Source organism: Myotis yumanensis, unplaced genomic scaffold (assembly GCF_028538775.1).
Source record: "Myotis yumanensis isolate MYYU_CA2020_CCGP unplaced genomic scaffold, mMyoYum1.0.hap1 SCAF_6, whole genome shotgun sequence".
NCBI classification, from domain to species: domain Eukaryota; kingdom Metazoa; phylum Chordata; class Mammalia; order Chiroptera; family Vespertilionidae; genus Myotis; species Myotis yumanensis.
The window spans coordinates 18,245,721-18,272,489 of record NW_027223757.1 but is presented as its reverse complement, the minus strand read 5'-3'; the positions used below and the strand labels follow the sequence as shown (position 1 = coordinate 18,272,489).

The following is a 26,769-nucleotide window of genomic DNA, read 5'->3' as shown; positions in this document are numbered from 1 at the left end:
GTTCAGTGGTTAGAGCATCGGCCTGCGGACTGAAGGGTCCCAGGTTCGATTCCGGTCAAGGGCATGTGCCTTGGTTGCAGGCACCTCCCCAGTGGGGGTTGTGCAACAGGCAGCTGATCGATGTTTCTCTGTCATCGATGTTTCTAACTCTCTATCCCTCTTCCTTCCTATCTGTAAAAAATCAATAAAATATATATTTTTTAAAAAATGGAAAAGAATTAAGAGATGTTCACATTCCAGTAGTAGAAATAAGCATATAAACTAAGATTTTAAAAGTATAAGTCTCATGATATTAGTTTCAAAACTCATAATAGCCTGGCCCATGTGGCTCAGTGGTTGAGCATTTACCTATAAACCAGGAGGTCACATTTTGAATCCTGATCAGGGAACATGCCTGGATTGCAAGCTTGATACCCAGAAGGGGGCGTGCAGGAAGCAGCTGATCTATGATGTTTCTATCTCTCTATCCCTCTCCCTTCCTCTCTCTCTCTCTCTAAAAATCAATAAAAACATATTTTTAAAAAATCATTATAAAGGCATGTTTTTGAGGTGAAGATGTGGGATCAGGGTAAGATTCCTGGAGAAAATCTTAACTAGGTGATATTAACAGATGGCTGGCAGGAATTAGCCAGATGAAATGGTTAAATGAGCAAGCGGTTACAGAGAGGGAAATATTTCAGAGGAAAGAGCAAAAACAGCATTATAGAAGAAAGGAAAATGCATATGGATGTGGAGAACTACAGGTAGTTTGATGTTCCGGAAACATGAAGAGGGAGGCAGGTGAGCAGGCAGCGAAGGGTAGGCAGAGCCTGGGTCAATGAGGATTTTATATACTTTGTTAAGGAATTTGAACTTTACCCAATCGGTCAGTATTATTTACAACTCTGGTATCTACAGGTGACATAACGGAATTTAATGCAACTTGGAAAACACAGTTATAGGTGCATTTTTAAGTAATAAAAAAACTGTATTTAAAATTAAAAGTGATATTTGTTTCATATCATAAAAGGTCATTAATTCAATTTTCATTGTTTTAGATCCAGTCTGCATTTGTACTAACTCAATCTCTAAAAAATGGTTGGTGATTATCAGTTCTGAATGTTAGGATCTAATATGGAACCAGAAATGATGAATAGATACATTATTGGAAAGTATACTTTTACCAAACTGTCAGAGTCTAAGTTGACAAGCATATTCTACTTAGAAGTTAAGGAGTTAAGAGTTTACCTTAGGACAAATTGATTTTCATAGGCTCTTTTATTGAATCAAGGACTAGAAATAGTTTCATGTTTTGATACAGCATTTGATATGTTTTTAAATATATCTACACTAGAACAGAAATCTCTTTCTCTAAAAATATAGAAAACCATTATGTGTTGAATTAGATTAAATTTGCAGTGACTATATCATCTGTATTATTATTCAGTAATTTTAAGGAATCTCTGATCCTCAGAGTTAAATATGGTGATATATTTTAAGCCCTGTATAACAGATTTTAGACAACTTAATAAACTGAATATATTCCTGAAATTGAGTTATTTAGGCATGCCACTTGAAATCACTGAAATGATCTTTAATAGCATGGTCAGTGTCAGGAAGAAATGTGTTTATCACATCATTTATTTTGGATTTTGGAAATCCATGTGCGTTTCTTTCTACTCAGTAGTTAGCACACTTCAGTGTGGCCAGGTCATCTTATATTCATCGCCCCTTTCTTCACTTCATTCCTGGGAAATACGAGGCGATTATGTTGACAGTTTCATTATTTCCTTCAATCCTGAAGCAAAATAGCATTATCCTTAACTGTTTGCTGTTCTCAGTGAATAAGATAGCAACATTGACATTTGAGTTTTATTTAATTCTCTTTTCAAAGTGCCAGCTCTCTCCTCTGCATACATAGATGTGCCCCACCATTGTTGAATCCACAGTCTTGTTCCCACATCTTTACATAGTCCTGGTTTTCAGGAATTACTGGTTCCAGCATTTACGGAGCATTATTCTCTCAAGTTTTTCCACACATCTATCAAGAGCATGTCTGTGCACATCAGTGACTTGTTCAGCTGTTAAATGGAATTACTTCCAAGAGGCAGGCACTGTTCTTCTCCTTCGTATAGCTCCTCCAGGTTGAGATCATGCAATGTCTAACAGTGTTCATTGTTGTAGACGTTTTACCAATAGCTTTTACTGCTTTTTGAGAGTATAATGTTTATTATTAATTTTCTCAGTGGCATTACAAGCCTCTCAGGAAGAGTGTAAATTTACTTGACTTTGCCTCCAGGAGTATCAATTTGAAGCTGGCATTTGGTCCCTTCTCATCTTTGGTGACTAAAATTTGTCAGTTTCATTATAGAAAACATTTTGCTCTCATTCTGTGAAAACTTGTTTGGTTTACTACAGAGGTTACTGAGCTTGTTTTGAAAATGATGAGAATGTGTCAATAGATCTAAGGTACTATTTGACAATATTTTATTACAGATAGTACAATGAGATGTAGAGATGACTGGATCACCAATACAAGAAAATCCAAGTTTCAAGTACTCAAGTATTATTTCATTTAAAAAAAAATTTTTTTTTTTGGTCCTAGCACAAAGAGATTCACATTATATTTTGGCACTTAAATCTTCTTCACTCTTTATGTTAAGGACCTGGATTTGTTTGTCACTGTTTTTAGGCTTTGACAAACCAATTCTGAATCATGGATATGTTTTTAATTATTGCCATAGAGCAGGGGTGGGGAAACTTTTTTCTGCCTAGGGCCATTTGGATATTTATAATGTCATTCACAGGCCATACAAAATTATCAAGTTAAGTATTAGCCTGCTATATTTGGTCAAACATTTAATTAATATTAATTAAGTGCCTAATGTCTTGGCAGGGCCCGACCAAATGAGTTCGTGGGCCTTATATGGCCCATAAGCCGGTCATTCCCCACCCCTGGGCTAGTGCTTCTGCTCACTCAAGGGACATCATTTAGAAATGTGAGATGGTTGTCTTCAAATTAAACAGATTGAATATGTTTGGTTACTGAAAATTACTGGAGTTATTCTTTCATTCAATAGGTTAATTTTAAGAATCTACTATGTGACATTATGCTCGGCTCCATAATGGACGCAAAGAAAATATAGCATAATTCTTGTCTTTACAAATGCACCATCTCCTTAGACAAAAGAAAACATTCTAAGAGTCTAACAAATATTCAGATTAGAGAATATATGAGCTTGAATAGTTGTTTTAGTTAGTATTTAAATATACAGTGTTTAAGAGGTCAGGCAAGTATGATTGAGGTTTTTTTTTGGGGGGGGGGGCGGGTGGGTTCGGGAAGGATTCACTAAATGGTTACAATAATCAAACTGAATGTTGTAAGGAAAATGTCTCAAAATGTCTTTAAACTATATATTTCTGATGTACTTCAATCCTTGATAAAACAAGAAAATGAATTATACTTTACTTTAGAAAATGCTTACAAAAATGCAGTCCCAAAGCATATAAATCAAGAAACTGAAAAGGGAGTACAGTGGAACTGTCATACTTCATTTTAATGATTTTTTTAAGGTCCTCCACTTATGCTATAAATTTTTTAAAAAAACAAACAAAAGTTCTACATGGCAATTAAATACATAATTAACCTTAATTGTTGAAATATAGTTATTTGAGTTTTTCAATTTGATTTGATTATGAGGATTTATTAGTAGATATTTGGATATACTGTCCTATATTCAAGACAAATCATTATAATTTTAAATAAATCCAAAAATGAACTACTTGGATATTTAATCTGAATTATGAAGCATTCATAGTAAATACCTCTTGTTAGGTGCTCAGGTCATTTGACTTGCCAAATTCTTTTTTACATTTGCAAAAGACATATGAAAATATTCCAAGAAAGTATTAGAGTACTGTATATTAAAGTATTATAAATAGTTACAGTTTGATCATGACCTTTGATTTTTAGAAGTGCCCTTGAGCAATCATTCATATTAGAACATAGATAAACGACAAAACCTTTCAAACAACTCTCCCTATAGCTTTATATTCAAAACAAGAATTCTTGAAAATTTCACTGCCTGTGATTAATGACATATTGAAAAGTTTACTTGTAGAGAAAAAGAGTTTGCATTCATGTATGAAAATGAGTGGGTAGACTCAAGGGATTCACTTTAGCAGAAAAGCTCTATGCTCAGCAGCATATTCTATTCTTTTTGTAAATTTTTCTATCTTTCATTAGATTTTTAGTCTTGTTTTTATTTGAAGTTAGGCATTTTCCCTAATAACGTATAAAAATAATCTTCATGGACCAGAAAACGAGCAGAGTAATCCAGAAATCATGCATTTTTCCCAAAAAATTATTTAACTTGACATTTTAAAACTTATTTAGAAATGCTTTTAATTTCTATATGGGGTGTAGAAAATAAGTAAGTAGTTACACATGGAATGGAGGATTCTTTGTTCTGTTTTGTTTTTCAAGGGGATATCTCCCCATACATTTCCAGGATGTTGTTCTTATCAGTGATAATGTTATTAGACCACTAATACATACTCTAATTGGAATAAAGTTAACAGACACATTTTAGTCATTAAATAAAGCAGGTATTTTTTTTCAATCACTTTTCATACAGTATCTTATTTTATCCTTATTACAATTCTTTGAGGTAGATGTAACTTCTCCCCGCAACCCCACCCCAATTTCATGGATTTGAGAATGACACATATGGATGTTAGTATCTTGCACTTAAGGAACCAGAAGTCCCATTCCAAAGCCCATTAACCTACTTCGGGTACATATAGCTTTTCACCAATGGAGGTTTTTGCCCTTCTATTAGGGCTACATTCAGTAACTTAAGATGTATATCGCATGTAGATACACATAGAGGCTAGGGAATATTCTTGTGAAACGTGTTCTAGGCCACAATAAATAAAAACAGTGACCAAAAGCACTTGACCTCAGGAATTGGAGAGTATGATTGACACTAAACTCTTGGTAAACAGTACTGATGCAGGCTCTAATTAAAGAACTAATTCTTTAGATCCCATGTGAATGAAAAAGACGTTTAATGTGTGTTTAATGACACCATCTGTTCTACAGTGAAACCTAAAACAAAATCAGTTGTTTATAAATTCAGCAATTTATACAGAATATCTAATTTTTAAGCTGGAATGTCAAAATAATCTAAAATACCCAAAGTATATTCTTCTTATACTTTGAAAATAGCAACCATTGCGAGGAATTTTTTTTCCTATCTTAATTAGGGTTAGTTTTATATTTTATAGTCAAAACCCTTTACTATCATAACTCCTTTAGGGTAAAATTGACTAAAGTTAATATATTCATCACTTTATTACTCTATGCTTAGCACTGAGTAAGAAGTAAGTGAACTAGGAAATACGTTTTTTGCCTTGGAGAAACTTGCTTCCTAGTTTTACAATAAGAAAAATACTTGAAAGATCAAAAAGCAAAACAAAAAAAAGACAGTTTAAACTTGAATGTCATTAATCTAGCCCAATATCTACAATGAATAAATTTTTTAAAAATATTCTTCAAATTTTTAACATTAAATACTTCCTTCTATCAAAGATTTTTCCACATCAGTTTTTCAAAGTTCTACAATAACCTTTCCCCTTCCTCTTTGTTAATTTCTAGCAATAATTTGAGTGTTTTTATTGTACTCAAATGGAAATTTTTACTTTGCTTCTTAAGCATTAAACATGTTATATGTTAAGGCTATTTCTAGACAGTAGATATGGTCAGTAGTTTAGATTTTATTTTATAACTAAATTCAGACAATTTTAATGGTGGCTTTTCTATTAAAAATAACCTTCAGTCAACAAAGTTGTAGCTCATTTATTATGTGCCAGGAACTGCCAGACTGCAGAAGGTACAAAGGTTTATTAATTCATATACTCATTCATTTATTCACTTGTCAACTGAAATATTTATTGAACAGTGATTATTTACCAAGCATTTTATTATATATAAAAGCCTAAGTGACCGAATATATAGACTGGTCAACCAGTCGCTATGACGTGCACTGACCACTAGGGGGGGCAGACAATCAATGCAGGAGCTGCCCCCAGGTGGTCAGTGAGCTCCCACAGCCAACCTCCCACAGTCCCTCCCCCAGCCAGCCAACCACCTGCTGTCCCTCCCACCAGCCAGCCAGCCCTGATTGGTCCCGATTGCCAGCCAGGCCGAGGGACCCCACCTGTGCATGAATTCATGCACCGGGCCTCTAGTTTTATTATAGGACAGGAAATAAAAAGAGAAGTAAAATTTATCTTTGGTTCTAGTTTAAGTGGTTTTGAGTATATTTGATTAGACTAGGAAATCTTCAACAATGGTTGAATGAACAAGTTATGTAAGTAGAACTGCATTTTGTAAAGTCTAGGTGAAGAAAGCACCGGAAAGTACTGTTAGTAGCAGAACTTCCGATAGTTCAGGTGAGAAAAAATTAGGTCCTGGATTACAGACAGGGACAGAGAAATACTATAGATCTTATTAAATTACTAGAGGCCCGGTGCACAAAAATTTGTGCACTTGAGAGTGGGGATCCCTCAGCCCAGCCTGTGCCCTCTCGCAGTCTGGGACCCCTCGGGGAATGTCCACCTGCTGGCTTAGGCTTGCCCGCTCCCCGGGGGAACAGGCCTATGCTGGAAGTCAGACATCCCTCTAGCAGCCCGGGAGCCCTCGGGGAATGTCCACTTGCCAGCGGGGAGCAGGCCTAAGCTGCAGTCGGACATCCTTAGCACTGCTGCAGAGACGGGAGTGGCTCCCACCACCACCGCTGTACTGGTAGCCGTCAGCCTGGTTTGTGGCTGAGCGGAGCTCCCCCTGTGGGAGCACATTGACCACCAGTGGGCATCTCCTGCATTGAGCGTCTGCCCCCTGGTGGTCAGTGTGTGTCATAGTGACCAGTCATTCCCAGTTGTTCTGCTGTTAGGGTCAATTTGCATATTACCCTTTTATTATATAGGATATAGGCCTGGTGCACGGGTGGGTGCTGGATGGTTTGCCCTGAAGGGTGTCCCAGATCAAGGTGGGGGTCCCACTAGGGTGCCTGGCCAGCCTGGGTGAGGGGCTGAGGACTGTTTTCAGGCTGGTTACACCCCCTTCAGGTTGGGGGTCCCCACTGGGGTGCCTGGCCATTCTGGGTGAGGGGCTGAGGGCTGTTTGCAGGCTGGTCAAGCACCCCAGTGGGGACCCTCACCCCATGGTAGTGTGGCCAGCCTGGGTGAGGGGCTAAGGGCTGTTTACAGGCTGGTCAAGCCCCCCGGTGACCCAAGCTCCCAGCCTGTCCTTTTTTTCTTTTTTCAGCAGGTATCTGGAATTTATTTATTTATCTTCTATAATTGAAACTTTGTAGCCTTGACCACAGCCCAGGCTCCCAGCGCCTCCTTGAACGGAGGCCACGCCAGCTGGAAGCAGGTATCTGGGATTTATTTATCTTCTATAATTGAAACTTTGTATCCTTGAGCAGAGCTCAGGGCTGGCCAGGGCAGGTGGGAAGCTTGGCTTCCTCTATCGCCAGGGGAAACCCAAGCCTCCTGCTCACTCCAGCTCCGTGGCTGCCGCCATCTTTGTGATGGAGTGAGGGAGTGATGGAGTGATGGTTAATTTGCATATTACTATTTTATTAGATAGGATGGGGCTATGTGATGTTCAGAGGAGCCAGTGTTATATACTGTCAAGGTTTTAGTCTAGCGACTAAAGACTTGAATAGAAGCAGGAAACTTAGAATGAGGTGCCCATGAAAGGAAGATGATAGTCTGTTTGGAACATACTGTATTTAAGCATCCAGGTGGAATTATACAGGCAGTTTGAAATTCAGAACCAGAATATAAGAGAGGGGTTGGAACTGGTCATACAGATGTGGATATAGGAAGAATGTGATTATTAAAGTAGCTTATGTGCAGAACAAACATAAAGTAACTAGAAGCCCGGTGCACGAAATTCAGGCTCGGGTGGGATTCCTATGCCTGGCCGGTGATCAGGGCCGATCAGGCCAGGCTGTTTGGTGCCGGGCTGATCGGAGCCTGCTGGCCAAGGTAAGGAACGGAGGGAGCGGGGGGGGGGGGGGGGAGGGCAGGGGAACCGTGGGAGGTTCACCACCAGCCCCAGGAGGGAGCTGGCCCTCGGTCCCCTGGAGAAAGGGGTTGCATCCACTGCCACCCATCCCCGGTTCCCCGTCCCAACCTGGGGCCCAAAGGCACGGCGGGTCGGGAGAGGAGGCGACGGTCACCGGGCCAGACGCAGAAGGAACGGACACTGCCTGCCATTGGTTCCCCACCTTCCCCCACCTTTCTTCTCTTGCTGCCGCATCACCACCGAGGCCTGCCGGCTGGGGGGAGGGACCATAAGAGGTTGGCCGCTGGCCCCAAGGAGGGAGCTGACCCTCAGCCCCCTGGGAAAGGGGCTGCATCCACCGCCACTCACCCCCAGTACCCCATCCCAGCCCGGGGCCTGGCCCCAATCAGGCAATCGGGGCCTGCTGGCTGGGGGGTGGGACCATGGGAGGTTGGCTGACCAGGGGAGGTTGACTGTGGGAGCGCACTGACCACCAGGGGGCAGCTCCTGCATTGAGCATATGCACCCTGGTGGTCAGTGCGCATCATAGCAACTGGTTGTTCTGGTTACTCCGTCGTAACGGTCGCTCAGGCATTTACATATATATATTCCTTAGTGCTTTTATACTTTACACACTTTCTCCTTCATTTACTCTTCTTCTATGAATATGTAGAAATTAGGAACTTTTACACAACACCATAAAATGTAGCCTTACTAGTATTTACTTGTGAAAAGAAAGGAAAGCTGTCTTTTAGGTCATTATTCCTATGTGTTATCATGTTATGCTTTCCAGTGAAATCCCTTGAAAATGTTAGTAGATTTTAATAGAACTATCTTAATCAAACATCTTCCATAAGGTACTTAGTGATATATATGTTACATTTTTATTTATGTAATAATTTAAAGGGATTTCATTTTCCTCGAAGGCCAATATAAAATGCACTAGAGCCCTAGACTGGTTGGCTCAGTGGATAGAGCGTCGACCTATGAACCAAAGGGTCCCGGGTTTGATTCCTATCAAGGGCACGTACCTTGGTTGCAAACTCCTCCCCGGCCCTGCTCCTGATCAGGTCTTGTGCAGGAGGCAACCAATTGATGTGTTTCTCTCACATCAATGTTTCTCTCTGTCTTGCCCTCTCTCTTCCACTCTCTTTAAAAGTCAGTGGGAAAATATCCTCCGGTGAGGATTAACAACAACAACAACAAAAAAAAAAAAACCCACAAAAAACAAACATACAAAAAAGTGAACTAGAACATTGTCTAACTCTTTAGACTGGCTCGAGGCAGTCCATGCTAAACCTAATTGTTGAATGCCTTTTTACAGCTAGTGAAATGAACTCTTCAGAGTCTGTGTCAAGATGAATCACCTTTCATTTATTTCTGCCTGATGTGTTTGTATATATGCAGATCTTGCACATACTCAATTAGGAAAATGAAATACATTTCGCAAAAGAACAAAGTTGAAATAATGTTCATAAAGCTGTAATAGAACACACACACACACACACACACACACACACACAAAGAAAATTAAGATTCTAAGCTTGAAATATATTAGCCCCGTTACGTTGGTTGACATGTTTATTAATTTTACTCTGGACATCCTCAGACCTTAAAAGAATGGACATAAAATATACAGCAGTGCTTGAAAACTTTTTAAGGTGGGAACACTCATAAATAGATTTAATTATGAATTTCTTAGTCACTAACTTTAAAATGATCATATTTTTCTAGTAATTAAAAAAAGGCCTCATTCCTTTATCTTAAAAGAGATCATGAATCTTCAGTTTAATATAGGCTCAGATTTTCCTGGAAGAAGTCAAGGAGTTCATTATTCTTATCTCTGTCAATTTCCTAACTTACAAACGAGATGAAGCAATTAATCCTTTCAAGTCTCCCATATTAATTATAGTCTTAGACAGGTTTCCTTGTGGTTTTGTAATTCTTTTTGTCACATTTTCACTGTGTTTACTATCTCAGCTGGATGCCTGTTGACATGCTGATTCATGTTTCAGTGTGTTAGATAGGTTTTATTCATCTAAAGGAATGAGTATAAAGAGGTCACACCTTGTAATCACAATGGCATTTCTAGTGTGTGTAGGCCATATATCTCCTTTTAATTTAATCTCTGAAAAATGTACAGGGATTTCTGAAGCTAAGCTGTACAAATCGATAAAATTTATAATCAAGGCTGTCTAATCTCTAAACCTAATATAAAACTTCACAACTATTGATTACATGTGAAGGATCTGCAAGCTGTTAATCATGCATGAAAACATAGAGTAAAACTGGTGGCTTTGGAAAAGGAAATAGACTAAAAATCATCAACCTGGCAGTCCTTATCTCCATTCCCCTGAAGCAAGCATGTTATCAGACACTTGCATTTTCTGAAATCAAATATGTGCCAAAGTATGTCAATAGCCATTATCACCTTTGAAGCTTATATGTTATTGCTTTTTTCTATTATTATTTAGAAGTTTTTCTTTTTTCTTAACAAATGTGATCAAAGCAAATTATTCTACTCAAGTTTGCAGAAGGAACGAATGAAAGAAGGACCTAAGTTGATGTTTTAAAATCATAACCTTTGTAAAGAGCAAAACGAGCCATACAGACTTGGGGTGTCATTATAATGTAATTGTGGTATTTTTGTTGCGGGGAGAGGGTAGAAATTCATGTCATAAAATAGCCTCACTGAACATTTTAGTAACTAAATATATTTTATAATAATTTCCCTGATTCATTTAACAGCTGTGAGATTTTTACAAGGGAGTATGCAGTTGAAAAAAAGTTACTAAACAGTGTTATAGGGATTTGGATAATATACAGAGGTTGGCAATTTACAGGTGCATTGTGACATTTTTTACTTTAAAAAACTATTGTGATGATCATAACCTGCATGTCTTTTTTCATATGAATAACTGTAAGCCTATTTTGACTATCCCTGTAAATGTATATGCATCTTTTTTATCAGACTGATCACCTCAAAAGTAAAGAAATTCAGACTATATTGCAGATTCACTATTATATGTGCCTATAAAGTCATATTAATATAAATAATTAAATTATGTTTTAACTGTTTTACAGTGATGGAGTAGGTACTAAAAAACTGCTATTTCAATTATAGCTTTGAATAAAATATTCACATGTCTTATCACCCAGTTATTAGTTCAACATTCAACAGTTAGTATCATGGGAGCATACTGAAGAACTGAACCTGCCCTCAGAGAGCATATAGGAAATAAGACAAAACCAAAATCATTTATTAAAGCATATATTATTATACTATCACAGTATCAGCATATGTCAAACAAATTATTCTAAACTAGTGGCCCGGTGCACAGATTCCTGCACATTGAAAGGAAATTAATTAGAAGAAATATTTTAATATTGTTATTCACCCTTTCTATATAATAGAAGTGTCAGAGATTAAAGAAAATTGGTAAAATGTATATGAAAATAATATACAAATTGATTAATAAATAAACAATAACATGATATAACAACAACAAAGAAATGATATAAAAGCAACAAAAACATGATATAAAAACAACATTGATAAAAACAATGACTGATAAATTGATTAAACTTATTCTAATATCTCCCTGTATACCACATTAAGAGTAAAAACATTTTCAGAGTGCTTGACTAATTTCTCTTGTGATGAAGTATTTACAACTTTAACATCACACACTCTTTGAACTCGAGAGAAAGCAACATATAACTGACTATGTCCGAAAACAGGTTCAGGTAGGAATATTCCTAGTCTGTCTAGAGGTTGTACTTGTGATTTATTAATAGTAATCGTAAATGCCAACATCACGGGAAACTGTCTTAGAATTAATTTAAATGGGAGGCTAGTGTCAGACGGGGACAAATCAATTCTTGGAATCAGAACAACCTCTCCTTCTACAGATCCTGTTAATACTTCTGCTTCGATTATGGTAGGTCGCAATCTTTTGATAATACATCTAGTACCATTACAAAGACCCCATTTACTATTAAGATTTCTCAGTAGCATGATGATTGTACCTACTTTCAATTTTAATTTATGACACGGCATTCCTGAAGGAGTATTACTATTAAGAAATCTGATAGGAAAATTTTCCTTCTCAGCATCATCCATTGAATTAATGGAATCATCACTCAAATGGTACGTTGTGCCAGTCGTTGGTCTTTAGATACATTCTGTCGACAACGCAGGCTTCTTTTGGCTTCAGAGGTACGTTGTGCCAACAGTTGGTCTTCAGACATATTCTGTCAACGACAATGCTTTCAGCTTCAGAATGTCAACAAAAACAACCAAATTCATGATTGACTATAACAGATTGAAACACACATGTGTGATTGGCACCAGCGAGAGCTTTATATGTATCACACATGCATGAGTCAACATTTATTTTTTAATTGCCAGTGCACTTCATATGTACCGGACGGTCAGATGGTTGGATGGGCATACGGTCAGTCACTTAGCCTTTTATATATATAGATAAGCATGTAGTGGCTCATCACAACCTAATAATAGAGAAATAAAATTTGTAAAGTATTGTTCTGTGGAAAGATCACTGATATAATCTTCACACAAATAGTAAGATAATTTAGAGATGAAGAGGTTGAGAATAGAGACTATCAAAATGCTAAGCAATAATTAGCCATAAATTCAATGGTGCCATAAAACAAGCATGTATATATTACATTCTAGAATGGTTGGGTAAGACCATCTGATCTTGGCTGGCTCACAGATCTGCTCATAGACTCTATTGGCTGATCTAGACTGGCCTTTGCTGTTACAACTGGAACAACTCACTTGCCCCACATGTATGTCATACTCTAGAATGGATGGTGGAGGTGTAAGAGAAAGTGGGAGTGCACAGGACTTTGAGATACATTACACCCTGAGAACTAGCACACCATCACTTTTGCCTCATTCCGTTGACCAAAGTGAGTCACAAGGCAAGGCCAAAATCAGTGAATGAGGAAATAGACCCCACTTCTTTGGTGTGAGGAATTGCAGTCACATGACAAACAGTGTGAATAGAAGAAGAGGTGAAAAATTAGAGCCATCATTGTAACTACCACACAGAATTGGGTTCTTCATATATCTTTCATTAGCTCTTGAGGTTAAAACATTAAAATTATTTGCTTTATCATTCAGAAAATAAACATTTCCAGAATTATTCTATGGGTCAGTGACTTTGCTTGGTTATAAATTATTTACCTCATTTTTAGGACAACCTAAGAATTAGGTAACTTATCTTATTTTGGGGGGTAAAGAAAACATTGAAAATCCCCTCTCAAGGTTTTTATTACTATATACAGTCCTCCAAGGTCACTTTTTTATATATGGAAGTGCTATTTTCCATACTACATTTTTTAGCATTATGTACAAATCTCTCTACCTTTTTGCATCTGGTTAGTGCTGTTTAATTTTTTTAATAAAAATGTTTACTTATAGAGGAAAAGTAGATTATCCTTATTTATTTTCATAAATTAAGAAAGTGTCCTTTTTTCTATATTATGTTTTATACAAGCATTAGCAGTTATTTATAGAGCCTATTTTACTTTTTGTGTTTTCTTTAAATTATAAAACATAAGTGAGATATGCAATATCAAAGATGAGTCAAAGTGGGTTCATTGGTGATAATTAATGTTTCTTATATTAATGAAGTAAAAAACATTAAAGATTCCTCAAATTTTTAACCCCCATATTTTGAGAATTAGGTTTTATGATAAGACATTCAATTTAAATTTTGGAAAAAGAATTCTCTTCATCTTGTTTTCATGTCACTTTGGTATTATTGTGTTTTAAAAATCAATTCATTTTCTTGGCATTATTGTAGAGAGGATGGCAATGTTAAGTTTATTAGAATTATCTGATGAAGTTCAGTAAGACTCTTGAGAGCAGTGAAGATGACATGTTTTGATTGAATTTGATTATGTGCTTAGTATTGTTCTGGTGGTGCTGGATAAATATTACTGTGGCTGCAGGAGAGCTGAGTGAGCCATGCACACCCTGTCACTTTATAGCCCCTACGTCTAAGCATGTCATTTCAACAACACAGCCATAAAGCCCAAAGAGCTGACAGTTGGCTTGCAAATTATTCCTGGACCTCAGGCTCCCTCATGTTAAGTATTAATCAACTCATCTCACCAACTTATCATTAACTCAATTTGACCCATGGGAGTAGAGATGAAATCTTTTTGGCAAGACTAATAATTTTATGAGATTGAAAAGAGGTACAGTGTAAAATGTTGATTAGTCTCAATTCTCACCATGGAAAAAATGATAAAAAAAACACAAAGCATCAATGGGGAAAAGTAAAAGAATATTTTCCAAAGACCTTAAGATTTTTTTCATCCCTCAAGGGATGCCAATGCTTTCCTTCTTACTTTTTTAAAAATTTACCTTTGTTCAAAAATATTATCTCAATTATATTTTGTTTCACATCAACAAATATTTTCTCTGGCAGTCAGGAATAGAAGGAAAATAGAATCCACTTCCCTTGTATTTGTTTTGATAAATGGGATGGAAATTGTGCTTTGCAGTCAGCTCCTAGGATTTCTGATGAGAAAGCAGCCGGGAGCACGAAGCTCCTGTCATGCTTCAGTGTTCTTAGTTTGTGTACATCCTTGACAAGATCTTTCTCTTTTTTCTTGGATGAGCTTTGGGACATCTTCTATTTTTCTCTGACTGACAGCAGGAAAATAACTTTTATCATTAAAAACTGATTCTAGGGAAATATGATCCCTGCCCTCCATTCTCTTGTAGCTGCTAAAGCTTTTGTTTCCACAGTTCTTTCAGATTAACTAGAAATTATCATTACAAAAGGACATGGATATTGACCTGTCATGTCACGTGTTGTTTAGCAAGTACCAAAAAATTGAATGGCTTTTTATCTGCTATCTAGAACCACTTATTAAATCATCTTTTTGTTGAGAGGTAACTCAGAGTCAATAGGTTTTGTCTGTTCATGTTGCCTTTATTTTTCTTAACCTTCAGAGAGTTATTGAGTTCTTTATTTTATCCTCTTGAATTGAGTTAAATATTTAACATAAATTATTACAGGCACAGCCCCATGGCTCCATCTATTTAAAATTTATGTATGGGTAATGATATGTTACTATTTTAATTACGTGCTAATTATATAATACTGATCATAGATTTGATATGTAAATTTTTTTGCCATTTTTTAAAATTTCACCTTGATTTCATGTAGCCTTTTTCACTGTAGCAACTAGGAAACAGGTGAAAAATAAAAGAAAAATGGAATGGGAAAAGTTAGTAAGCCTGGCTCATCAACATTTGGCAGGGAAGCTAAAATCAGCTAATACTCACATTTCTCATTGCATATGCTTTTTAAAAAATAGATGTTTTTCTAGGATTTATCAGAAATGAATGAATGAATAAGAATTTTGGTGCAGATCTGTCCACGGGGCACTTAACAAGAGGAGTTAAGATTCATCATTTAAAGGGTACAATGGAAAAGGAGATTTTGCTTATATTTCCAGTTTTCTACTGGGCTTTTTTTATTTATATGTATACATAAATAAAATCAATATTTTATTGATTTCATAGAAGAAGGGAGAGGGAGAAGGAGATAGAAACTTCAATGATGAGCCCAGCTGGCATGGCTCAATGGTTGAGCGGCAACCTATAAACCAGGAGGTCACGGTTCAATTCAGTGGTCAGGGCACATGACCAGGTTGTGAACTCAGTCCACAATGTGGAGCATGTAGGAGGCAGCCAATCAATGATTCTCTCATCATTGATGTTTCTATCTCTCCCTTCCTTTCTGAAATCAATAAAAATCTATTTTTTTAAAAAAACACATCAAAACGTGTCTATAGATTTTGCCTTATCCATTGAGACTTAAAGCAGATGTCTCCTTTATTTGACAGGTGGAGGTTATTTCTCCTTCTTGAATTGCTTAAATTCTCATAGAATATATGTAAGTAGAAGGATATTGCTTGGAACTCATTAGGTTCTACATAAGATAGGCAAACATGATCACTTGGAAAAAGAGAATACTAATGAAGGGGGGAAATATCAAAATCAAAATGAGGAGTATATGCAAACAAGTACATTAATACTAGTTTTTAAAAAAACTAAACAGAGGAGTAAATATTTATTGGTGTTTTCTCTCATTGTTGTACGGGAGATCTTTATTCGTATACTCCAGGTATTTTTCTGGGGAAAATCTCACTTTCTCATTCTAGATACTTTTAGAACAAAGTATGGTCTAATGTAAACATCACCACTAAATTGTATTGTTGCCTAGCAGGCAGCAAAATCACAATTTATCTGGGAATCTTAGCATGAACTTAGCTATAATTGCCCGGTCAGCTGGTAGGTGGTGCTGAAGATCATTTTCAGTCTAACTGTACTGGACCGAGCGTCTCTTGTGCCTGGTAAGATAAATGCTATCACAGAGCTAGACATATAAAGACACTTTTAAAGTGATTAAAGAGTCACATCTTTATTCGAGCCTACTTCGGTGCTTAAGGTAAAACATGCAACGAAAATGATAAAATAGGGAGACTTGATACTGTCAGATGACTGACAGCATTTAAAACCTAAGCATTTAGATTCTACCAATGGTTAATTTGCATGTGTAAATGTATTTTGTAGATTTGAAGTTTTTAATTAAATAGCCACCACAGTGTATTTCATATCATACATTAAATACATTGAACTGGAATTTCAATTTGGACTTGCCATCTGTGTACCATGCTGATAATTTTCACATAACAGATTTTAATCTCAATAATCAAAATTTATAAAAACACCAAGTTGGGCTTTTTTTTTTTTGTACTTATTTGTCATCTATTTCCCCTACTGATTTTCAGTTAGCTAGAGCAGTGACTATCTATAATGAGTTAAGGGGGGCCCCAATGGCCTTGACCTTGGCCTTGACTTTAATCTTCTTTTCAAATCCGTGCATTAAAGTGTGCTGTGTATTAGTTTGTTTACTGTGTAGACTTTGCCATGGCCATGATTTTCATAGAGTAATTGTTTTGATTAAGTTAGACGATTAAAGTTAGTCTTGCATGAGGAAAGAATACACTTGGGAAGCAGTGATGGATGGACTCCAGTCTTCGGAGTGTTTAGTTCCACCAGCATTTTCCAACTGAATGAATATTCACCTCCCAGTTTGGTCTGGGTGACAGTGAATGGATTGTCAGACCTGAGTGTTTCCTAGAAAAAGGTAGAGATCAAGAAGGATAGATGACAATGTGAATATCCACATGTGTTCTTGCAATTTTTCTCAGATACTTTTCTGCTTTGATGAACAACATCGTTACTGAGGTAATAAATGTTAATTAATATCTGTGTCATTTTTTGTAAGTGGTAGTTTAGTGTTACAATTAGACTAATTAGTATACAGCGTAGCTTGGTGATATGACAAATCATAGAGCAGAACATGTTGACTCTTATCCGTTATGATATATTAGCTAATCCACTTGCTCAATAATGACAAAATAAAAGACAGGAATTGGGCAGTAACAACAGCAGCAGCTATAAAGGCATCATGGCTACATTTTCAGGTTTTTATTTTGTACCATGTTCCTGAGTACTATGGATGGTTGACGTTTTACATTTCACTTTTTCCATTGGTAAATATAGCCCTTGACCAAAATCTTCAAGGATAGAATCATGAGTAAATAAAATGAGAATAAAAGTTGAGTTCCAAATTTTCCTGGTTGACACATGTCATGATTAGTGTTTCATTTTTTCAAGAGTATTCTTGTAAAAAGCTGACAGCTGCCTATGTCTCTGATTTATTCTTCAGAACCTATGCGAACCCCAAAGACTTTAAAGATCGCTGAGATCCAGGCCAGGCGCATTGCTGTGGACTGGGAATCCTTGGGTTACAACATCACCCGTTGCCACACTTTTAATGTCACTATCTGCTACCATTACTTCCGTGGTCACAACGAGAGCAAGGCAGACTGCTTGGACATGGACCCCAAAGCCCCTCAGCATGTTGTGAACCATCTGCCACCTTATACAAACGTCAGCCTCAAGATGATCCTCACCAACCCAGAAGGCAGGAAGGAGAGCGAAGAGACGATTATTCAAACTGACGAAGATGGTATGCTCATATTTTATTATTTCTTAAAAGGGGGTTTATAACAGAAATGATGTAAATGCTCGGAATATTTCCTAGAGTCCCCAGAATTGAATTGGATTCTGAAATCTGCTGAATACTCTTATTAAGGTTAACTTTGGGGAAAGAGTTTACTTTTAAACAAAAGCTTAATATTCTTCAGAGTAGTATCAAATACTAAATGAAATATGCCTTTACTGTTTTCTGTTTCCAACAAATGAATAAAAGTATGTGTGTGTGTGTGGAGGCGGGAGTGCTATATAGTTAATTGAGGCAAAGCTGAACTGGTAATCAAGAATCATGGGTTTTTCATTCTGGCTCTGTAACTGTAGCAAATTCTTTCACCCTTCTAGTTCTCCATTTCTCATCTCTATGAGAAAAGTTTAAATTAGATGATCTCTAAGGTTCCATTTCTTGCTAAAATTCTCCTTGAGTAGCTTATAAATAGGGCTATATTTTTATTTGGGTTTCAGAAAACACGATGTAATTCATACCCTAGTGTTCCCAAGTTCCCTCAAGTTCTGAAATGTAGGCTTAGATTTTGATGCCTACCAAGTATGTGATTGCCATTATACATACATACATACATATAGATAGATAGATAGATAGATAGATAGATAGATAGATACCATAGTTTCTAGAAATTTTCCCTATCACTCTGAAAAGGCTAAATGACCCTGGTTTATCCTGTTGTTTTTGTTGTAATAAAGGGAAGTAAAAGCTCTTTAACCTATTTAGTTCAGATTTTAAAGGAAACAATATTGTCCTAAAATTATGCATGGGGTTATTCTTATATTCCTAAAACATCAGAGAAAAAAACCTAAGACGTAATGGTAAATGAACTTTTGCCATATTTGAATTAAACATGATTGATTACATTAGCTATTTCAATTGAATTTGCACCTAATTGAAGCATCTATATATATAAAAGACTAAGTGACCAGCCGATTGGTATGACGCACACTGACCACCACAGGGCAGACACTCAACGCAGGAGCTGCCGAGCTGCGGTGACTTGGCAGCGGCAGTTCTTGGGTGACGCACCCCAGAATTAGAGAGGAGGGAGCCCAATTCCGGAGTGCATCACTCGAGAACCGCCCTCTTGCATTCTGGGACTCCTCGGGGGATGTTGGAGAGCTGGTTTTGGCCTGATCCCCGCAGGCCAGGCCGAAGGACCCCACCAGCTGGTGAGACCCCGCTCACTCCACAGATGCCCTTTGAACTGCAGTGCTGCCCCAGGTGCGGCCAGCCAGGAAGGGACCACGGGAGGTTGGCTACAGGGCATATCTGGCCTGTCTTGCCCAGTCCTGTCCCATGGCCACCTTCTAATTAATTTCCTTTCAAAGTTCATGAATTCGTGCACTGGGGCACTAGTTAATAATAACAAACCCTGCTATTATACAGAAACACATATTACCGATGCCTTACATACATACACATACAGAAAACACACCTCAACACATGCTAATGCAAGAAAAAATGACTGGCATAGTAGTTTCATAGGTGGAAAATGAGAAATCTAAACATAGATTCAAAAGCCTTAACAAAATATCTCATTTTATAAGGTGGGATAAATATTAAAAAGTCTATATTACACTAGACAGGTTTTTAGTGACAAGAATGCACTCATGTTTTATTGCCTGCACTTAAAATAAAATAAAAAGCCCACATGATTTCTTAATTGGTGATTTTAGACCAAATTACATGAGTTTTGTGCTCCCTTAGCCATTCACTGTCTAATAGTATAATTCGTTTTGATGGTAACCTTTGGTATGGTTTTTTAGCATGCCTTTCTTTCCCACAAACCAAAGAATACAGTCAGGCTTATATGATCTTTTCATAGTGTATTAAATTTTTTAAAGCATTTTGGTCTATACACATGACCAAATTAATAATCAGGAAGTGAATTATTGTGAATTTATTTTATATTTACTGTTGAGAGTATTTTATTTTTTTAATATATTTTTATTGATTTCAGAGAGGAAAGGAGATAGTGAGAGAGATAGAAACATCAATGATGAAAGAGAATCATTGATCTTGCACGCCCCACACTGGGGATCAAGCCCGCAACCCTGGCATGTGACTGACCTGGAATTGAACCATGACCTCCTACTTCATAGGTCAATTCTCAACCACTGAGCCACTCCAGCTGGGCAAGAGTATTTTAAATTATGTCCTGAATTGATCATATTCATGACCGTGTATTATTTTTTTTAATCCAGAAACATTTTGTAAAAGTAAAATGACATTATTTATTCTAATTTCAATAGTATTTTCTATGCTAATTTTACTTTATTTTTTATTTATAGAGAAAGAGAGAAAAAGAGAGAGAGAGCAACTTGTTGTTCCTCTTATTATTTATGCATTCATTGGTCAATTCTCGTATGTGCCCTGACTCAGGATTGAACCTGCAACCTTGGAGTATCTGGATGATTTCCTAACCAACTGAGCTACCTGGCCAGGGCCTATTCTAAGTTTATTTTAACCTCCGCTTTGAAGCATTTTTAATTGGTTTTAATGAAATTGAATTGCATATTAATATTTCAAAGTATGGTCAGGAACTAATTCCTTTTACTGTGAGGTTGTTTTTTCCCGTTTGCTCTACGTGTAAGACTAAATGATTGAAGTACAAACTTTCTGTGACATAGTTGCAAGAATTCAGTTTTCAAACTATCCATGTGAGCTCCAGTTTCTACACAGACTGCTTGATGTGTCTCAGTGTTCCAGAGCGGGGAACAGAATATCTAAATTGTAATCTATTGTTGTAAAGATCGATGGATTATGATGATCTAATTAAGTCAGTCTTACTAAATTATTGCTGCCCTGTACACATAGAAAAAGAATAAATTATCAACCATCTAATAAAAGAACATAATTTTATGAAAAGAATTCTGGAGATGTTCATAAATCATGACAGCAAAGCTAGAATGATTTCCCACCAGAACCCTAAGGTAGAATTTATATTTAATTTATTGCATATATTTTTTAATGCATGGGTAGAAGTTTTTTGTACGAGATTTTCTTTTCATTTTTTTTATTCCACCATTGATAAAAATCAATATTAAGAAGTTAGGTCAGCAGAAAAACCTGGTTCAGGGACAGTTTTTTGCTAATACAAAGCTATTTTTAAATGTACATTTATTATATTTTAAAGATTATAAAGCTTATTTAATATAATCTTGATCCACCACATTCATTATTTTTTCTCTATTCCATTTTGAGAGTTATATTTTAAAGAGGTTTCTTATGTGCAAAAAAAATTAGCTGAAAAAGCTCTCAAGTAAATCACAAAGGGGACTAAAGTCAGCATTCTCTCTCCGTTAGAAGTTGTTGATGTGGAAATGTGAAATGACAGTCACTGCAATGTGAAGACTGCCATGACGATGGTCTTAGTAACTTTATGATGCATTTATACAAATTATAAGGACATAGAGATGAATGCATATGGAAAGACATTGTTTTCCTTCAGTTGTAGAAAGTTATTGAATATAATTTGTTCCTGTACCTTGTTGCCCCTTCTGTTTATGTATGTGGTTTGTAGTTCACCCTAAGCACAATTCTTTCTTTTGTCCCCTGTACATGCCCTGCTGCAAGATCATAGTGGGCACTCTCTTAGCCATAAATTTTCCACAGACTTTTCCCCCTTACAAATATGACCTTATGTACTTGAACTAAATCCAATTGACAAAGTAGAACAAGTGTAAGAAGAACAGAGAATTGCAGGCATTCTAATCTAGGGAGACTGTTCTCTAATTCTATCCCCTCTCAATGCAGAATTGTGCACATTTAAAACTGTCCCTATTTGTGAACAATTTAAATACATCCACGCCATTTTTACACTATTTATGGGCCAAATTGTGTTTGGTTAACACAGATACTAATTATATACCTACCATCATATAAAAAATTACTCATTAATGGAGTTTTGTCTCCTCCTTCCCCAACAACCACCTTCTATATATGAGGTATGGAAAGGTGAAGACATACTTTTTTCTTAATTACAATTGTAACTGTATCATTTGAGTAGAATGGAAACAACAGGTAGTCTCCTGGGAAACAAACGAATGCCCGTGGCAGCCTCATAGACTACACGAATTGCAAATAGGGACCTTGATCAGTTACATAGTCTGTGCCAATACTGTGGACTGGGTTGGGGGGAGGGGGGAGACAATGGGATGCCTTTGGTTAACTTCCCTCTGAGCCCTCAGCTAACAGATACATGGACAGATCATCTGAAGTTTAGTGGTGGCATCTTTTTTGTTTACTGTGGGTTTCTTTCTTTAAGAATTTATTATTAATGTGCCCAATTATGTTAGCTGTCCCAGAGGTCACAACATCATTCATCATCTCCTTGTAGATTGGAATAAATCTTACTCTTTTGACATTATCATTCAAAATTTCTTGATGCTGCTAGCCACCATGTAATGCATTTCCTTTGATCCAGTGATTTTTAATTTATATCAAATCCCCACAAAATTGCCTTAGACTCTGAAACTGCATTTCTACATAATGTCATGTGTGAAATTCACTGAAATGACATATTAAGGAAAAATATTAATAAAAAAACCAAACTTGCCCAATATTAGGTCAATATTTTCAAATAAAAACACATTTTAAGCAAAGTAGGATGGAGAGGATATAGTTTTCAACCTTAGCAGAACAAGAAACTGAATATGTGAGTTTAAATAAAATATATAGAAAACTATGTACAATAACAAAAGTATCTTGTGTCTTATATTTTGTTAATAGAAGCTGACACATCATTCTTTGCTGCCATTGAGTATTGTTAGTTATATGACATTTACAAATAGGACTAGAATGAGGGTTCCTCAAATCTTGACATACCGGGGAACACTTCAAAACTAGTTATGAGGATTGTTGAGTTCTAAACTAGTATAATGTTTCCAAACAGTTCGAATCTTAGCTTTAAGATAGTGAATTTCATTTAAAAGACTGAAATAATGATATTTGAACCTGTTCATCTTAGCAGTTTTAAAAATATATAATCAATGTGTCTTTTTTAAATTATATAAATTTAATAAGTATAGCTATAAAAGTCAGATTGACTTGATGGTTTTTTTTTTTAAATAGAACATTTATTATCTTATATAATCCCTAAATAGGGTAGGCTTTAGAGTTGAGCGACTCAGTGGCTCAGAAATATCAAAGAAGCCAGGTAGTCTCCATATCTGTGGTAGGCAATCTAGCTTTGGACTAGTTCTCTGGCCACAAGATAGTTGCCAATAGAAATTGTGGAAAGCAGTATCCTTAATTTCATGCATTAGGAGAAAGGGAGAGAGAGACGAAGATAGAGAGATGGGTGGGGAGAAGGGAGAAGTGTCTTCCTTAGGGAAGGATGTCTTCCTTAAATATGAAATATAAATGCTTTCATTTATTCTGGTTGAGCTAGTTTAGATTATATGCACACTTTATGATCATTTAGAGTCACCAGGAAAATGCTATCCATTGATTTGCTTTGACTAATCAGAATCTATGCTCTGAGTTAGAAATGGGTAAGCTTCCTGAATCACATGGGTTATATGAGAGATCGATGCATAGTTGAGCAGAATTGGGATTCTCTTCTGAAGGAGGAAGAAGGGGTGATAAGTAAACTGACAGGGTCCCCTACACAACCCCACTTTATGCCATTTCTCTTTCCCTGTGATCTCCTCGGTAGATCAGCAACTTTGGTAACAGCCTTACAGTTTGGCAACATGAAGAGTGTCGAGTCCTATGGACCTGAGTTTTAGCCATGGGTTTACTGTCTTCTGGTTACCTGATTTCAGATACACCAGGCCACTTTCTTGAGCTTCTGTTTATCTGTTAAGTAGCTTAATGTTGCTGACTGTGGAGCATTTCAATTCGGTACTATATAATTTCACTATCTAGTCTAAAGAGTGTTAATTATTATGTTTCATTATTGCATGAACTTTGTTTATAGAGACTCTTTTGGGTCTTATAATCTTCAAAATATCTTTCTGTAAAACACAGCTCTGTTCATGAAACAAATCACAAATGAGATTTTCAAGTTATTAGAGGCCTATTAATGGAGTAAACTAAATAATTTATTCAGCTCTCTAGGTGATAGGATATACTTTTGAATAAAAATAATTTTGCATTTGTATATTATCTATATTAGAAACTTAAAACTGCTCATATAAGCTTATTTTTTTAAAGACATATTTTATTTATTTTCAACTTGGTTGCTAGCTTCTGTAATGTACTTTTTCTGTTTCTTTATGTAAGAATTCTTATAACTAAATATATGTATTTGTAGTGCCTGGTCCTGTACCGGTCAATTCTCTTCAAGGAACATCCTTCGAAAATAAGATTTTCTTGAACTGGAAAGAGCCTCTGGATCCAAATGGAGTCATCACCCAATATGAGGTATTGAGAAGACACGGAAGTTAATTGAAATGTGGATTAAAGGGAAAGGTAGAGGGAAAGGAAAAGGGAAATAGGGGAAAATGAGTGAGGATTAAGAGATTAAAATTATTACTGTTTCTCCTCTCTTTTAATTAGACATTCCTTGATCCCAAGATTTAGTATCAAAATAAATATTGTATGGCACCTAGAATTTTCAAATTCTTAAAGTAAATATATGCTTATTTTTGCAGTTGTTTTAGAAAAGCAGGATTGGCCCTTTCAAGCAGACTTAATGATGATTGTAAAGAATGAATTTTTATAAAATTGAGAAATTCATTTCATACTGTGATTTAGGGAAGGCCATTGAATGTCAGTTGTTTCATAGAAGGGGATTAATACTAAATATATATATAATATATATAACATATTATATATATATTATATATATATTATATATATATTATAAATCTGACTGTATTTAAACTTTAAATATAAATTATCATCTTATTTTTAAATATAATATTTTTAAAAAAGAAAAGAATGGATTTTTTTAATTGTATAAGTGTGTAGTTCTGTACCTGCATAGTCAGTGTTGATTAAAGCATAAAGTGCTTAAATTTCTAATGGCTACAGAGTGCATCATGGGGATGGGAATCACCAGTACAGTCTTATAATTTGTGACTATATTATCATACTTAAATACTATTTACATAAAATTTATGTAAATTGGACAAAGTATAGATTAAGTTAATTAAAACAGACATTTGTTGAACATATTCTGTATTTCATATGCATTAAAATATAAGATTATATACATAAGATTATATATTTGTACTTGAGTACACTATTTTTTATAAAAGAAAATAAATCGATATTGGTCCAATCATGGAGATAATAAATACAGGATGTAACCATATTAAATGAGAAGGAAAGAACTAAAATTAAAATATGATTCACTCCACAAATGCCCTTTAATGCTATCTTATTTAAAAGGATTTATGTAAAATTTATTATGACATATTGGATATGTAATAGGAAATGTATTTCTTAAAACAGGTTAGCTACAGCAGCATAAGATCTTTTGATCCCGCAGTTCCAGTGGCTGGACCTTCACAGACTGTATCAAATTTATGGAACAGTACACACCATGTCTTTATGCATCTCCATCCTGGAACTACATACCAATTTTTAATAAAAGCCAGCACCATCAAAGGCTTTGGGCCAGTCACAGCCATCAATGTGACAACCAATATCTCAGGTATGCAAATGAGTAAAGAATCAGTTTGTAATTGTGTGTCACAGAGTATCACATATACACTGAGTATAGTTTTTCTCACGTATTGAATCCTTAATATTATTCATGATTGAAGACACTTTAAATAATTATTTCAATACAGATTATTCTTGGTTATATGTCCAAACCCAAATGCATCTGAAATAGTCAATTTTAATCAACAGAGGTCTTTTTAAACAATTATATATTTATTAGAAAGCTTTCAAAGTTCATTATCTACACTAATAAAAGAGAAACATGGTAATTGGCGTACGACCGCTACCCTTCCCATTGGCTAATCAGCGTATCCTTATGCAAATTAACTGTCAGCCAAGATGGCGGCCGGCAGCCAGGCAGCTGGAAGCTAACAGGAGGCTTGCTTGCTGTGGACTCCAACGTTCCCGCCGGCCTCTGAGCTTCAGTTGGAAACATAGTAACATTTACAGAAGATAAACAAAACTCCAGAAAGCTCCTGTCAGTCAGCCGGGATCTCAGAGCTGGAGTCACAACATTGTTTCGAATACAGAAAACAAAGGCCAGAAACCTGCTTTCAGCCGAGCCTCAGAGAGAAAGCCGGCTCTCAGCTCCAGTGACAGCCATAGACGGTAAATAAATGCCAGAATAAAAAAAAAGAAAAAAAGGAGAGGTTTGGAGCTTCAGTCGCCCGCCAGCCTGAAAACGGCCCTCAGCCCCTCACCCAGACTGGCCAGGCACCCCAGTGGGGACCCCCACCCTGAAGCAACAAGATGGCGGCTAATTTGCATACTGAAGGCAGGCGGCAGCAGGCAAGGCTGTCTGCGGTCTGGGACCCGGATCTGTGACCCTGCCGGGCGGGATCAGCGGAGCCGCGAGGCCTCCCAGCACCGGGATCAGCGTGACAAGGGGCAGTGCCCAAACCCCCTGATTGCCCTGCGGCTCTGTGTGTGACAGGGGGCAGCGCCCCAACCCCCTGATCAGCCCTGAGG

The 26,769-nt window shown here is 36.5% G+C and overlaps 1 protein-coding gene across 8 annotated transcripts in view; it reads left to right on the top strand.

The window, feature by feature from the left end:
- The window catches only part of PTPRK (protein tyrosine phosphatase receptor type K), a 480,914-nt gene that overhangs the window by 360,612 nt on the left and 93,533 nt on the right, over positions 1–26,769 (top strand). For all 8 annotated transcript variants that reach the window (XM_070417651.1, XM_070417653.1, XM_070417650.1 and 5 more), the window contains exons 8-10: positions 17,848–18,150; positions 24,443–24,552; positions 25,588–25,789. In XM_070417651.1, the coding sequence (XP_070273752.1) occupies positions 17,848–18,150; positions 24,443–24,552; positions 25,588–25,789 (615 nt within the window). The remainder of the gene's footprint in view (positions 1–17,847; positions 18,151–24,442; positions 24,553–25,587; positions 25,790–26,769) is intronic.